Source organism: Trachypithecus francoisi, unplaced genomic scaffold (assembly GCF_009764315.1).
Source record: "Trachypithecus francoisi isolate TF-2019V2 unplaced genomic scaffold, Tfra_2.0 Lachesis_group0, whole genome shotgun sequence".
In the NCBI taxonomy this organism is placed as follows: domain Eukaryota; kingdom Metazoa; phylum Chordata; class Mammalia; order Primates; family Cercopithecidae; genus Trachypithecus; species Trachypithecus francoisi.
Genome location: NW_022681453.1, coordinates 30,808,297 through 30,820,844, shown reverse-complemented (window position 1 = coordinate 30,820,844; position 12,548 = coordinate 30,808,297). Strand labels below are relative to the sequence as shown.

Here is a 12,548-nt window from a genome sequence, read left to right as displayed (position 1 = left end):
AAAGAGAAACATGTTTTAAACACTGTCACCAAGAAAGATTTCGGGAAAAAAAAAGAATGTGTTAAAATATGTCGTGAGTCCACAAATATGAAATCAGTGTCTCTCTCTTCTATCAGAAAAAAAGATATGATGTTGCAGATGATGATAAACGTTGTTTGTTGAGAACTGAATATGTGCTAAGTAGTTTTGCATATCTCATTTAATTCTCACCATGACCCTGCGAGGTAAGTGTTTTATTACCATATTTCATTGAATCTAAAGGTCCATCAATTATAAGATGCGCCATTCATTCATGTACTATATTATGACGTGCTATCAAACATAAGATGCATCCGGATTTCAGAAATGTTAAAATGTGCCTCTTACTTCAATGAAATAAGAACTTATGCATTGTGCATGGAAATCCTGAAGTAGAAACATGTTAAGTCACTTCCCCAAGGTTAAACAGCTGGTTAGTTGTAGAGTCAGAATTTGAACATGACCCTGTTTAATTCCAAAGTCCACATTTTCAACTTCTACACTATAAAATGCTTGTGACTTGTTAGCAACGAAATTGTATGACACAAAAGAGATTTCTTGATCATTGACAGTTGGAAAAATCAAGGCCCAGAGAAAAGAAGCCAGGTTCAAAATAAAATGAGTAGTCAGTGACTCTCTAGTCTCTTGTCCTGTATGCTATTCAAGAGCCGTCACCACCCCACAAGGCCTCCTTACCTTTCAGTCAAGACATAACGGCCCCATCCACAATCCATTAACTGGTCTGAGCTTCCAGTAGGACACTCGATGACATCCAGCATCCACATGTTAGAATCATATATGTGCAACTCCAAGAAAACACTACCTCAAAACCAGCCTGAGCACTCAATGATTTGTTATACCCCAAATTCAAATCTTTCTCTTGCCTCCACTAGGTTTTCTAACCTCTGTAACCTCACTTTTCTTTTCTGTAAAAGGTGCTAATAATGGTTCCTCCCCAGAGGATTATTGCAAAGATTAAAATACATATTCCAAATAAATCTCTTAACACAAATGCCTGGCACATAGTAAGTGCTCATTATATATATATATTATTTGTTTGAAAGTATTTAAAAGGATGTTCTTCCAAGTTGAAATGTGTAGTATAAAGATATCATTTCATTTCAGAAATGAATCATAAAACAGTGCTTCTTAAACTTTAATGTCCATCTGAATCCCTGGGGATCTTGTTGAAATGTAGGTTCTGATTCAGCAGGTCTGAGGTGGAGCCTGGGAGTATGCATTCCTAACAAGCTTCCAGGTGATGCTGAAGCCGCTGATCCAGGGATGGTATTTTGAGGGTCAAGGGGAATATAAGAGGTATTCAAATTGTCTTTCTATTATGAATTTCAAACACAACATTGCAGTCTCCATATATATTTGTTAAATACCCACTAGGTTCCAGGAGCTATGCCAGATACCAGGGAAGTGTGTGATGAGCAAAAGCAGTCATGCTCCCTAACCTTGTTGAGCTTACCAAACAAAAAGGTAGAAAACACAGGCATGAAACAAGCAATCACAATCTGATGATGATAGTAAAGGGAAGAAGCAAGGTGTCACAGGAATGCAGTACAAGGTGATTTTACCCAGGCCAGGGTCTTTGATGCACGGCAGAGCAGGGGATAGTGCCAGAGAAGGGCATGATGTAGGTCAAAGACTGGACCCCCAAGAAGAACTGACTGGGGTGTTCCCTAGCCTTGTTTCAGTGTTTGCCTCTATTCATCATCCCTCCAGATGCTCCAAGCTCCTGCCCAAGACTGCTTGTGGCAATGCACATAAAAGTTTATTTGGGGACTAAGTGGGTACTTAGTAGTACTACTGAATCAGAGAAAAAAAGAACTCAAATAGCCTAAGCAAAAAAAGAGAATTTTTTGGCTCATGTAGCTAGGAAATCCATGGAGGGGTTGGCCTCAGAAATGAAAAATGTTCATGTGTTTTCATATCTCCAACTGCTGACAGGCTTCTTTAATGTGACTGGAGCTAATGGTTGAAGTTTGGGAAGCAACATGCCCACAGATAGCACCAGCCTTTTATCCTAGCTAATGACTCCAGAAGAAAAAGAGCATTCCTCTCCAAGCAACTGTATACAATTCCAGAGAAGGGCCACAATGGCCCAGGTTGGGTCACATGCTAACCCTAGAGCCAATAATAGTACTCATGATGGTATGAGGTACTATGGTTGGCCAGGTGTAGCTCACGTAACTGTCCCTGAAGGATATTTTCCTTGGAAGTCCCACCAAAATAACATGGAGTAGAGAAGGTAAATCCCCTGAGCAAGGTTCTTGCACATAAAAGGACAGATTTCCAACACAATGTCCACGCAGAATTAAGCTCACTTTTCTTATATGCAACAGCTGAGCCCTAGGAACGAAGCCTGAGTTGGCATACGATACCAAATTAGAGAAGAAAAACCATCACCAGAGTGTTATTTCTTTCTTTAATTTAAATTAATTTGTATTAAGTTAAGTAAAATTATTTTTAATTATCTTAAATAGTTTTTGTTGTTGTTTTTTGAAACGGAGTCTTGCTCTGTCACCCAGGCTAGAGTGCAGTGGTGTGATCTCGGCTCACTGCAACCTCCACCTCCTGGGTTCAAGTGATCCTCTTTCCTCAGCCTCCTGAGTAGCTAGCTGGGAATACAGGTGAACACCACCACGACCAGCTAATTTTTGTATTTTTAGTAGAGACGGGATTTCACCATGTTGGCCAGGCTGGTCTCGAACTCCTGATCTCATGATCCTCCTGCCTCAGCCTCCCAAAGTGCTGGGATTACAGGCGTAAGCCACCGTGCCCAGCTGTCTTAAATAGTATTTAATTGAATTTAGACACCTGACGTTATTCTCTGGCTTGGAAGCTTAAGTTATGATGTTTACTATTCAGAATTCAGCTTAGTACATTTGTTAAGTAACCAGGAACTTTGGATAAGAGATAAGAGCTCCTATGTAGTTTGTATGTATACTGAAAACACAGAGTATTTTATTTTTCGTGAAAGCATTGCATTGGACAGGATCCACTGAGGATTCCCTTCTACCGATACTTGATGGCCTACCCTGGCCCCCACACTGCTGTAGGCCCTAGAAATACAGAATTCCCTGGCAGAGGGGGAGATAGACAAATGTATATAATTTCCTATTATCAAGGGCCAGAAGTGCTGAGGTAGAAGAGTCAACAGAGGAGCTGAACCTTTGCTATGATGGCACTCTCTTTTTATGGCATATGAAGGCATAACCCTTATCATGAAGGGAAGATCTCAAAGGTTTTTAAGCAGGAGCATGACAAGTTCAGATGTGTGCTTAACAGAGATCACTCTGACTGCTGCATGGCAGAGAATGAACTGCAGAAGAGAAAAGGGACTGAAGGCTGCCTTGGAGGCTTTAGCAACAGTTGAGGTGGAAATGATGAGACCTGAGTCACATGCCCACCCCCTCAGCAAGAGTGTGGATGAACACGTGATCTAGTATGGTGTGAGATAAAATCAAGACACATTTTGAAGGTAGACTAGACAAGCTATACCACCTAAGTCCTTACAGGGAAGAGACAACGATGGCTCCAATGAAAACATAGGAAAAATCCATGATCCATCCAATAGCCTTTATTAACACATACTTTAGATTGACCTAGAGCTGGAATCTTTTGAAAGGGAGTGGATATTGGAGAATCAAGGGGATCAAGTATACATAATAGATAATCCCACTAAAGAAATTGTATTAGATTTCAACCTTGCATGTTTTTAGCCTATGTAGCCATCATTTTAGGGAAGCTGGGTATTCAGGATAGTATTATGTGGCTATCCGCTTAGCTTTCTGTTCCTACTTGAGCTTTTATCTACCCCCACCCCCAAATCATAGCAAATTGCTACAGGCTAGTTATTTTCTGCAATTGCATAATACAAACACTAACATCTTCAGCAACACATCATTAGGCTGGAACTTGGTAACAAGTGAGTTTCCATCAATCATATTCATCTCTCATATGATATTTCAGAGACTGGCAATTCACTAGCTGGAGCCAGAGATGGTCAGGTTATTTAAGGGCTAATTGGAGTGTCTCTCGCTCCCGGATGAATCTCTTCCTTGGCTTAGATGAGCATGCAGCGGAATTCTCTTTTTGTTTTTCTGCAGTCACATTTAACTCTCTCTCTGGAAGCCAAGCAGATTTAATTGTGTAAACATGAGCAATGGTAATTGGGTAAATGAAGTTGGAAACCAAGGTATGATGTTTTTGTTTTGCTCTGTGAGGAAAAAAAAATAGGGAGCTTGTTTTTCTATGGTGGCAAACCTCACTGTCAGAATTCTGGACAGACAGTTGGCAGGAGGAAATCCCTTTATGAATTTCTCATCAAGACCCATTTAGCTGAAATATGTATCTGCTGCCTCATGGGTGATGGATCAACCCAGGGGCGCTTTATTGTTTTATTCACCACCAGATCAAGTCTTTCTCTACCCAGGTTCACTTAACTGGGTGAGAATGAGTCAGGAATTTCCATGAGAATTGCACATGCAGGTAACATGCATTCATTGAAAGAGCCATGAGGATGGATTACCAGAAATGCTCTTAACTTTAGGCCGTGCTGTCAGTGGAAAACCAGATTTTAACAAAATATAAAATATGGAGTACTATTTTTCATGATAAAAGGATTAGTAGTTGCTTCCTTTTAGATGGTTATCATTTAAAATTGAGTCTTCCAAATTCTATTTGCACATATTTTTTCCCAAACAATTTCAGTAAGAGGAAACTGGTAATTTTTTTGTCCTGTATTCTAAACATTAAAATGGTCCAGCAAGAAAAGGATCTCACCAACTCTTGTTTTTAATGATGATTTTTACCAGAATATTATATTTTATCCATATTTCTCAATCTTTTTTTATTAATGTCACTAGAATTCCATTTCCTATATGCCTGCAGTAAAATTCATTTTCCCAGTTGAAAATTCAAGCAAACCAAGAAGCAAACTTGGCAATGGAGTATGTCCCACTCACCATACAGATTGCTTTATAAACCAGAACTATTAGAAAGGAGCAGGTCCAAGGTTAATGAGACACTCATTAAAGAGAGAGAATTGCAGAAGCTGATAGTGCTCTGTGCCTGTATTGAAGGAGAGGCTATTGTTATAAGATGTTTGCTGTGCTGATATTGTAAACCACATGACAGATGGGTCAAGTGCTGATTACAGTATTCTAACATTTGGAATAGCAAGTAACATATTTGATAAGCTGGCAAGTTTTTATATATGATTCAACCCACAATATAAAAGCCACGAGAATTCCAAATTGAAAATAATTAAATGAGCTGGAAACAATCAGATACCACACATTTTCCCCCAAAATGACAGATTTTGACATGTTGAAATTCCACAAAGGGAGCAAGAATATTTCCTAGCTCACTTGAACTAATAACTGCCCTTCATCTGCTTTTGCAAAGCAATTAATTGCAGCCTTCTCACAATGTGGACGTAACAATAAACATGTGTAGGCATCTTGAGCTTTACAGAGATCTGTCCCATAGATTGCTTTATTTGCTCTTATCAGCAACCCTCTCAATTTATAGATGAGGAAACTAAAGCACAGAGAGGTTCAAGTAGCAGATGCAAGGTTATGTAGAAAGTAAGTAACATATGGGGGATGACAAGCCAGATCTTCCAACTATTAATATATCAAGTCCTATTTCTGGTCATCTGTAAGGAAGAAGCAGCTATTAACGTATAGGTGTTCTTCATTGTACGAAGTGTATCTTTTTTTGGTCAGTGCTGCTGCTGCCATCATTCATGTGTATCCATCTGGATAAAGCATCTGGTATTTGCATTCAGCCTCTGAGTGTCTCGGTGGTGGTGGTGGGTGGGGGTTGCTGGTGACACTGGTAAGAGTCCTTGTCGAACAATGTCACACCTCTGTAGTGTTGAAGTATCGCCAAGAAAGCAGCAGCTCTCCATTTGTGTTTTATCATTTTTGCTTATTTGGTTGTTCTTTTCAGAGTTTGTCATCTTACTTGTCACCCTGTGTTAAAGTCACTTTGTCTTTACTTTTTTACTGTCTCTCTTCACCTACCCAAGCAGCTCCCCTGTCACCTCCTGGGCCTCCTCCTCCACCCACCCAAATGCAGACCAGCATGTTATATCAAAGGCTCAAAGGCATGCCTAGGCCAAAATCAAGTACCGTAAACTTTCATCATTCCTCTACTTGGCAGCTTTCTAGTTTAGTTCGCTTTTCTGTTCACCTTTCTTCTTGAAATTTTGTTTCAGTTTGGAACACTAAGCTGAGACTCGGGCTCTCAAGTATAATTTTATAGGTTTTGAGATACTCAAAAGAGAGCATTTATTTCCAAATGTCCACATTTTTTTTTGTCTAGGTATGTCTGACATATGCAACATTTTCAAATCTCAATGTCAGCACAAAATAACATTGTTGTTGCATAACATTTTGCATGACAAATTTTTCTGTGTTATGAGCTTAATTCTATTGTATGAAATGGTTCTTAAGTATACTATATTTTTAGTTCCATTTTATCAGTGCTCCAGCTAGTGCAAGCTTGGGGGATAGGAATATTGTAATTCATTTGAAGACAGCAGAAGTGGCCAAAAAAAAAAAAAAAAAAAAGTCGTTTCTAAGCACAAATTTCTCCTTGACTTCTATTGGAGAGAGGGAAGAAGTGCTAAAGGATTTTGCACAATGTTTTCTTTAAAGACAACATCTTAGAGAATTTACTTTTAGTTCCATTTTGCCATTTAGCTAGTAGTACAGCAGCTATGCAAACAAACAGGAAAAGAGTGCAGTGTCTCACTAACGTGGCTCGATCTACAGATGATGGAATCAAGGCTAATTAATAGTAAATGAAAGACTGGCTACATGGGTTAATTGGCAGATCAAGTGTTCTAGATTAAAGGATCCTTAACCTCCTCACTTTAATGGTTTTATGTTCAAGTAAAATTGCAAAGTGTTTTGTTAAACATACTGTCTGTATATATACATCAGGCATACATATATCTGTGTACATGTGCAAACACTCATAGAATGGCTGCATGCACATGCACAATTTATGTGTATCTATTGATATCTATTGTAGTCAATCTAAGAGTACTGCCTATTAAAACAAATCTTCAGGTGGTCCTAACTTCAACATCTTGGATTTCTCCAAACATAAAAATTATTGACTTTTTTTTTAAGTGCATAAAAATATTGGTAGGAATTATTTATGTATCATATGTCATAAACAACCAGAATTCCCCTAGATTTGGTGAGTGTTTCACCCAAAAGGACAAAGCTCTCTATTTTTAAAGCAAGAGATTTCAAAGATGTGCCCCAGGTGGGATTTCCTGCAGATTTGTATTAATGTGCAGGCTTGTCTGTTACTAGAAAATGTATGTAAGTGTGTGATGTGTGTATGTGGGTGTATGTGTCGAATGGGTAATAAGCATAGGATGAGGAATTTGCAAATTGATGTGTAAATGTGAGTATCAACTAATAAAAAATAGTAGCCTGTGCATATTTACTATCAAAATGCAAATACCTCACTCTACACCTATTACCCAAAAATATATACACAGTATGTTTGTAGAAATGCCTGAAAGTCTATGAATGAAATTATGATAGTCTATTTATCAAATTACTAACAGGTCAGATGCCCCCAAAAGCACAGAAGTCAATCTTGTCATACACTCTTTCTCTAAATGTATATTGCTCTAGACCAGGCAATGGGATGTCAGCACCTAAGCTCCCACATCTCCTTATTCTGAGTGTTGGTTATTCTCTGCCTAATCCACATGTGTATGTTTCCCATAGCCCCACCTTCAGGCTCTAACCATATCCAGCCACATTTCCATCTGGGTATGGCAGAGATAATGGAGCTTTCCTTTGACTTGAATCCAGGAAGCCCATTTTCACACTAGCCATCAGGCCTTGTTAGACTGAGACTTTCAACACCTGGCTAATCTTACCCTGTCCCACTAATCACTCTTACATCCCATTTGCTAGAACACCCTTTTTGCTTAGTGTCTCATTGAATTTATTTTTCATTATTAAATTACTAAATTACTAATGACCTGATATGTTCATTACCTACTTAAGAAATGCATAAAAGAATATTAAGAAACTTTTGTTTTTGTAAATTAGCAATCTCTTATGATTTTGTTTAAGTCTGCCTACTTCCTCCCAACCCCTGCTGCCTGCCAGAAACCTTCCTATTTAGTAATAGGTAATTGTTTCTAGCAAGAAACACCCTGAAGCCAAAATATACCTGCTTCAGATGAAGAGATGAAAATAAGTTTTGCCAGTTCTCTTGCAAATGTATGTACCTACTTGGGGAATTCTACTAAATGATGTTTATTTCACTATATCCCATGTGCTCTGACTCTGAGGCTTTAAGGTTTGAAGGTGGCTAAACGTGAAATACAAGTTCCCCTGGAATTCAAACTGGTTGAATCCAAGCAGTTTCAATGGCCAAGAAAACCTTTATGTTTTGGCCAGACATGGTGGTTCACACCTGTAATCCCAGCACTTTGGAAGGCTGAGATGGGCGAATCTCCTGAGGTAAGGAGTTTGAGACCAGCCTGGTCAACAAGGTGAAACTCCGTATCTACTGAAAATACAAAAATTAGCCAGGCATGATGGCAGGTGCCTGTAATCCCAGCTACTCGGGAGGCTGAGGCAGGAGGATCACTTGAACCCGGAAGGCAGAATTTGCAGTGAGCTGAGATCACACCACTGCCCTCCAGCCTGGGAGACAGAATGAAGAGACTCCATCACAGGAAAGAAAAAGAAAACCTCCTTTATGTTTTAAATATTACTCTTTTCCCAAAGGAAAAAAGTTTGTAATATTTTGGAACATAATGACATTGTCAAACTCATGAACTCAACTCTAAAAAGAGGGCAAAATAAACCAGGGTTCAGGTTCTTCTTGAGCTGGGTAAAAATACAACACTTTCAGTTTAAGAGAAACTAACAACAAAGAAAACAATTAAGTACACTGTTGCAATTTAACTGATAAAATTTCAATTGTAACAACCAGTAGCACAAACTACTACAACCCATTCAATAATCTACTCCTAATACCCTTTTAACAATTATTATTCCTGACTAATGGCCCAGGCATATCCAATTTTTCTTTTCTATCTCCTCCCTGTACAACTTGAAGCAGACATTTGAATCTGCATTTTCAAAATGAACGTTCCAACATACGTGGGCCTGCGATGAAAAATTACACTGTAGCATTTAATAACTACTCTAAAAAACAAATGTAACAACAATCAATATTAAACTCCTGTTAACCTTCCCCCTTCAGGTAGCATAAATACAATCTAGACAGTGATATAGTACCTTTATGCTGTCTTTAAAGAACATGTGTACAAAATATCACTAAATTTGAAATGGGCTGTCATAGACCTACTATAGCTTCATATGCAAATTTGAAGCTGGAGCACTGCTTTTTTCTAATATGTATTATAATGATGGTGATAATAATAAAATGGCTTTATGGTTTGCTCACTAATTACATGGCACTTAACATTTGCATGAATTTTTTTTAAAAAAAAATACTGATAACTATTCTCAATTTCTTATCCACTAGTTCTAATGGCCATAAAATTAGCCTGCCACTTTCGCTGAATTTTAACACAAACTCTTGTACTACAGAAAATGTAGGCCGATTAATCACTCCTGCCAAAAAGCTTGAAGATACAATACGTCTTGCTGAACTAGTCATTGAAGTTCTTCAGCAAAATGAGGAGCACCATGCAGAGGTGAGCAGGTTTGGTGGGAAGTGTATCTTACTGTACCTTAGCTGAGCTTGCAGAGCTGATTTTCCCAGCCAGATTGTGAATAAGATGCCTTAACACCCATTTTCTTTCAACTGGGATTGCAAAGGGAATGAAAGTGGAAGTTTTGCAAGAAGTCTTTGGAAGGTTATTTTGAACAACCAAAAAGTGGTTGCATGTTGTATGTTTCAGCCTAAGTTTTCAGATGTTTCTAGCAACAAACAAATGAGGTGAGTGCTTTTTAATCATTCAAGCAGCATCTGGTTATCATTGTCCAGAACACAAAATATTTTTTGTTTTTTTGTGGTTGTTTTTGTTGCCACCACTGTTGTTTTTATTAGTAGTTATTTGGTATGTGAACAACAGACCTTCTTTCTCAATTTATTTCTGTAACTTACTCTGCTTGTACTAGAGTCTTTTTTTTTTTTTTTTTTTTTTAAATCTTAGATTGCCTGGGTTGTTAAACACGGTGAGAGAAGCAAATTATTCTGTGTTGTTCAACTTGTCGATTCTCCAACATACATCTAAATAAATATAGCTACTTTTTTTTAACAAACCACTATCAAAATGATCCTTTTGATAATAATTATAAACCAAGGTATTTCAAGGCTAACTAAATCTCAAACCTATAAGGACTTAACCTAACACTTTCAAGAAAAGATTCCAAAATTTCATGATGGTTAAATGGTTATATCAATGCTCATCTCAAAATTGAGATTTAAAATCATCTCTCTTAAAATAATCTTTGTGAAAATGGCATAATTCTCCCCCATCTCTACACTCAGATTTACAACAAAGGGGAAAAACGACATTTCCTAAAAGTAATTTCTCAAGTACCTAAAATGACCATTCCATGACTAAATGGAAATTGCCAGTATAGTTAAATAATACATAATACACCATAAATCCAACCATCCCGACTAATGCCTGATTGCATATTTAAATTTCCTCCCTGTTTTTCTACTATTTTATTCAATCTTGGCTGATCGTGGCAGGGGAAAGAGGTATGTGACTAAACCGAATGAACCAGCCACCTGCTGTCATACTTTGTGCATGCCCTTCCAGTACCATGTCTTCTAATGGGACTTTTCCTGGTGCTCCTGCTTTCTAACACTGACCCAAGGAATGTAACAGCAACTTCCAGTGGACTGCTTGTGAAATGGGTGACCCTCCACATCAGGGTCAATGTGGGTGATTCTCTTGTGCGTGCATGAAGCAATTGATATACTTAACAACGACTGCAGTTACATCCCAACACAACGTCTCCTACCTGCCTTGATTCTGTCCTTAGCCTGGTGTAGTTTCCTATGTCTGTCTGTACTTACCTTTATTACAGCAGATGAGTACCAAACTGAGTAACCAGTAGCTCGCCAGAGATACTAATCTTCCTCAACAACCGTCTCTATGTGAATCATATATACAGTATTTATATATAGAGAGAGTGCTGAAGAATTTTTCCCCTGAAAACCCTCGGAGAATGGGGGTAAGACCCCTTGAGGCAGGTAGAACTAATTCATACAGCATCTATCCGCAACGCACAGCCATGAGTGATAAGGAAAAGCAAATCGATAACCTCCAAACATGTAAACAATTAAGTGGGTTAGAATATTTTTCCTATGCTATCCTATAGGATGTTCTTTTCAGACTGCAGGCCTCTAGGGTTCCGGTGATGGTAAGTGTGTTCTTCCCAGGTGTCTTCAAAGTCATCTCTAGAGGCATGGAGGGGCTCCAGCCTGCCCTCCTCTGATCTGAGTGGTTGAGGCTCTTCCCATGATGCTGGACAAAACCCACACATTCTTGAAGACATAAATACAAAGAGGACAATTTTCTCAGTCACAATTGTGCTTTTAAGTGAATCAGAGGAGAAGAAAAATGATAGATATACTTGATTTATAATCAAGTTATTTTTGGAGGCTGCTAAGGGCTAAGAAAGGATGTATATTTTTCTAAATTACTCAAAAGAAACACCAAAGGAGGGCTTATATGCTAAACAAGGCACGTTTCACTTTTCCAAAAAGCCCTTTTTCACTGTGTTAATCCTTATCCTAAACTGCCCTAATAACCATTATCACAAAATGTTTTAATCTTATATATTCAAAAGCCATTCAAAGCAAATAAATAGGGTAGACATCAACTCAATTCCCATTACCAACTTTAAAACTTAGTAATGAAAACTTCAGCATACTTTGGAGTGCCTGAGACCAAATTTTCTTTTAGATAAATGTACAGAATTCTTTCCAAAATTAATAATTTTACCCAATCACAAAATCTTCTCCATCAATCAGAAGCTACCTATTGAGTATCTTCTATCTGCTGAGCACCGAGGCAAATACCTTGGTGCTTTTTGAAAGACAACTAGGCATAGGACACCCTGTCCTTCAAACAACAGAACACAGGGTGTCCAGGAGCTTAGGCTCTGTGCCAGAGAAGTGTGACTTTGAATCCCAGCTTTGCCTCTTCTCTTCCAGGATAACTTCTCTCATCCTGTAAAGTGTAGACAAGAATAGATAGTCATTGTTAGAGTGGAAGGCTACATTCAGTAAAGCAACTGGTGTTGTGCCCAGCACAAAGTGAGCACCCCACAAAGGCTGGCTCTTGTGTTACTAGGAACAAATTGCTAAGGAAACAAAATATAAGAATATCTGATTATCAAAGTGACAAAACCTGTGTGGAAAGTATCAAATGACCAGAATAAACAGAATGTGTTGAGAGCAGATTCATTTCAAGGTGCAGTGGACCAGAAAGGCACTACCACCTGTTCTCAACTTTCACTTACAGATTGAAATCA

General features: G+C 38.3%; 1 protein-coding gene across 14 annotated transcripts in view; it reads left to right on the top strand.

Annotated features, from left to right (window-relative positions):
- Positions 1-12,548, top strand: part of CADPS (calcium dependent secretion activator) — a 487,588-nt gene that overhangs the window by 374,552 nt on the left and 100,488 nt on the right. For 7 of the 14 annotated variants that reach the window (XM_033210317.1, XM_033210308.1, XM_033210314.1 and 4 more), the window contains 2 exons: positions 9,639-9,745; positions 10,756-10,764. In XM_033210317.1, the coding sequence (XP_033066208.1) occupies positions 9,639-9,745; positions 10,756-10,764 (116 nt within the window). The remainder of the gene's footprint in view (positions 1-9,638; positions 9,746-10,755; positions 10,765-12,548) is intronic. The other 7 variants (XM_033210318.1, XM_033210316.1, XM_033210319.1 and 4 more) reach the window with 1 other exon arrangement.